General features: G+C 50.4%; 1 protein-coding gene across 1 annotated transcript; it reads left to right on the top strand.

The window, feature by feature from the left end:
* Positions 1–2,205: 2,205 nt before the first annotated feature.
* On the top strand, positions 2,206–3,577 carry PFICI_08004 (uncharacterized protein; the record flags this gene model as incomplete). Its single annotated transcript, XM_007836585.1, has 3 exons — positions 2,206–2,343; positions 2,401–3,247; positions 3,315–3,577. The coding sequence occupies 3 exons, from the start codon at positions 2,206–2,208 to the stop codon at positions 3,575–3,577; spliced, it is 1,248 nt and encodes a 415-aa protein (XP_007834776.1).
* Between the last annotated feature and the right edge of the window lie 231 nt (positions 3,578–3,808).

The raw sequence follows: 3,808 nt of genomic DNA, 5'->3' as shown, positions 1-3,808 counted from the left end.
CGAATTCACGCCATGGGGGGGAATGGGGCACATTAGAGAAAGGCAACGAACCGGACGGGACAGAACCTCGTGCCCAAAAGCAATAACAACTTGCATACAGCGGCTTTCGATAAAACGTGGTCCTGATACATGAAATTTAAGCAGCAAACATTAAAACAAATTTCCATTAGTTTTAACGAGTTGAACAAGTAATTCCAGTCTCAGATGCATTCGTAAAGTTATTATACACTATACATGCTATGGCATAGTAGAAGACGACGACATCATCACCATACTATTGCTACCACCCTGTATGTCTATGGTATGCCAGCAGCAGTGGATAATACTCCCCAGCGTGCGTGTGTGCCATTGTGCTTACCAGCCTATACCATGACATAGTTACAGTACAGGATACGCAGCCCCAGAAGACGGCGTGCAACGCAGGCGACGACCCGGCCTTTGTCAAGGTGCCCTGCAGAAACATCTCCATAGGCAATGGGACGTGGGCGTTGTGCTTTAGCGGCCCAGGGGAGACCCCAGTTGCGTTCGCCGTTCCATCGGGCAATTTCATCTGGACCTCTAAAGGTGGATCATAGCGAGAACCGTCCTGCGTCCGGGGTCCGCAACCCATCCCCTAGTCCCTAGTCGATTCGACTTTTTTTTTTTTTTTTACACTCTGCTACTACTACGCTCGACGATACCAATGTACATGGCGCCATGTATCTCTAGTAGCAGTAGCAGTAATATGCATGCTACCCAGAGTTCCGGTACGTACCGTAGTGTCTCTCTTTTTTCCTCTCTCTTTGTGCCTGCTTGCTGGTTGGTCACTCTACCTAGTATTCGTGTCACTCTCTTTTCTCTACCTGCTCCTCTTCATCAACCTCGTCGTCCTTCGCGCCGGGCCTGGCTCTCTAGATCCACAATCCATGTCCCTGCTCGCAAGTCTCCCCCAGTGCCACCACAGGGCCTGGCAGTCTCATCAGTCCGCTGCTTGAGCCCACTAAAGACGACGCCACAGCCTCCCAGACAAGGTAGCTAAGGTAAAGAGAAAGAGAGAAAAGAGAGTAGTAGACCTGCCTGCCTGTGGAGGTGCGGGAACTTGTACCTTTCCAAAGTATCCTTCTGCCTTTTCTTCCTCTTCATCTATACTTCCGATACTGTTGCATTTCGTTACACTTTACTTCCTTGCCTTTCTACTTCTTTTTTTTCCCTTTACTTTCGCTGCTCAGGGCTCTTTGGGGTTTAGCTTCTACATCTGTTTCCCAAGAGTAAGAAAAAAACAACCCTTACTCCATAGCTGAACCAAGGTTCTCCTTCCAAAAACCTCATCACTCAAAAGCATTTAGACTCCTTGCTCAAAAGTGCTTCTTTCGTTTCCAGTTCCCTCTGGTTCACTATTCATTCGTCCAGACTTCTTCGTCCCTGACCACTTACACGGCCGTTTTGTCGTCTGAGGCTTTGCTTGTGTCACCTGTTTCCGGATACCGAATATTTCAAATTCGACCTCGAGCGTTGCATGTTTCCGCCGTTTCCAAGTTCTCTGTCATTGCCTCATTAGGAGACTATCCGTGCGTGTATCTGTTGATCCACCATCGTCTAGTCCCATGGTCGAGAAGGTCACAGCACGATTTGGTACAAAAGAAAGCCGGAACCACATCCTAGCCCGGATCGTCTGACCTCGAACAAAATACCTTGTCCATCACTACCTATCTTACCTTTTGGCGATATTGCCTCGAGAGTAAACGACCATTTATCAGCTCTCCAGAAAGAAAACAAAAAAACCACTCTTCTTCTTGTTCCCCCCAAAGCCCTATATAGACGACACTCCCAGACCGGAAAGACCGTGCTCAGGCAAACACCCCCCAACGATACCCAAGAGCATTCTTGGAATCAAAAAAAACTATTCAAAGAGCAAGCAAGGGACGGACAAAGGAGCCATACCCAACACCCTCTGGTATCTTTGCTGCGAACAGTCCATGTTGGCCTACGAACATATTATTCCAAAATAGATTTCTTTAGTACACCTTGTTGCCGCCGGACCCTCTCGTTCCAGCTGAGGTGAGTATCACTTAGATGGAGGGGCCATGTCTACTTAGCGAGCTGACTTGTTCTTCTCTTGTTTTCCTCCAGAGGACACTTTTAGTTTCTTCCATACTTGTTATGGAATATAGGTCCGCACTAGCTGCACAAATAGAACAGACTACCAGCACCACAGGATCACGCAAAATGTCTACACTCACCATGCCTATTCCTCACCACCACACCGGTTTTCACCGCGAGTTCTCCTGGCAAGAAGCCCGTTCTACTGATTTCTCTCGGCCGCGCCATGAGCCCGAGAAGATTGCTCTGCCTTCTATTCGTCAGGTTGGTTGAAACACTATTTTCATCATACAAGCTACATGGAGGCTAATATCTAGCTAGGCCTTTCCCGAACTGAGCGAAAGAATAGAGCAGGGTGGTTCTGCAAGGACTCCCTCTGTCACTTCGCCAACTTCTGGACTGACTGGAGCACTAACTCCCCCAGAGTACATTCACACAGCTGTGCAGAGTAAGAGGAGGAGGCTTTCTTTCGATGATGAGAGGGACGGAGAAAGACCGAGCCAAGTACCTCGCCTATACGCCAGCCCGTCACAAGTTGCTTCTCGGCACCAGTCTCCGCCATTAGTGTCCCGACCTGCTCCTGACATGTGGCCATCATCACGGAGGTCGAGCCCATACATGAAGACTGCGGCACTGTCCTCTGTGCCATCACCGAGACCCATGGAGATGCGTGAGCGGATGGAACCCCGGTTGAGCTTACCGAGCCTGCCCCCAATGGACTTTGAGCGGAACGCAGCCGTGAACAGGATGAGGAGTATGTCCCGTGACGAATACGTTCAAGAGCCAGTAAGACAAGGAATGCCGCCACACCCTCACATGGCCGTTCCACCCATGGAGGTGCCAGCTCCAGTATACCGAGCACCCAGCTACGATTACGCCTACCACCACCCAACCCGGGTGCAATCTCTGTCTCTGGGCTCGATACACCCAATGGACCGTACACCCTTTGCACCGGGAGCTTATGGACACCCCTTCCAGGAGACTTATATGCGAATTGGGGAGCTTGGCATGGGGCTTGGAGGAGATAACAAGCAGCGCAAGCGCCGGGGCAACCTACCAAAGGAGACGACAGACAAGCTTCGTGCTTGGTTCGTGGCTCACCTACACCACCCGTATCCGACCGAGGACGAGAAGCAGGACCTCATGAGGCAGACTGGCCTACAGATGAGTATGTGGAAGACGTGATTTTAAACTCCCCACCAAGAGAACACGCTGATTAACACGTCAATTCACAGACCAAATTTCCAACTGGTTCATCAACGCCCGCCGCCGCCAACTCCCAACCATGGTGAACAATGCCCGTGCCGAGTCCGAGGCCATGGCCAGTCGTGGCTCGGACGGCAAGATTTTGCCTTCTACGGAGCGATCCGAGTATGACCAAGACGGCAAGCGGGCCAGCGTGCCCCTGAGCGACGGAGAGGGCAGCACGTACGACGATGTCGACATGGATCACCTCTCACGCCGCAGATCGGTCAACATGAAGCGTGGGAGCGTTTAGATGTGGGAAAAATAACCGACACATTTCCCTCCCTTCCACCACAAATTACGCTTTAGACAACCTTGCGTTTCTCATTCGACCCATGTCTTATCTTTACCATTTTTTTTTCTGAAAGAAAGATTTCTTGCTACAGGGTATACAAACGGCGGCGTCCTTCACGGGTTCTTTTTTCGCTTTACTTGCCCTCTTCTTCTTTGGGACTTGGTTCTGGCATCGGTGGTTTTTTTTTTT

The sequence above is a fragment of the Pestalotiopsis fici genome, assembly GCF_000516985.1.
Source record: "Pestalotiopsis fici W106-1 unplaced genomic scaffold PFICI_Scf_5, whole genome shotgun sequence".
In the NCBI taxonomy this organism is placed as follows: Eukaryota; Fungi; Ascomycota; class Sordariomycetes; order Amphisphaeriales; family Sporocadaceae; genus Pestalotiopsis; species Pestalotiopsis fici.
Note: the sequence above shows the minus strand (reverse complement) of the source record. Positions and strands in the feature narration are given on the sequence as shown.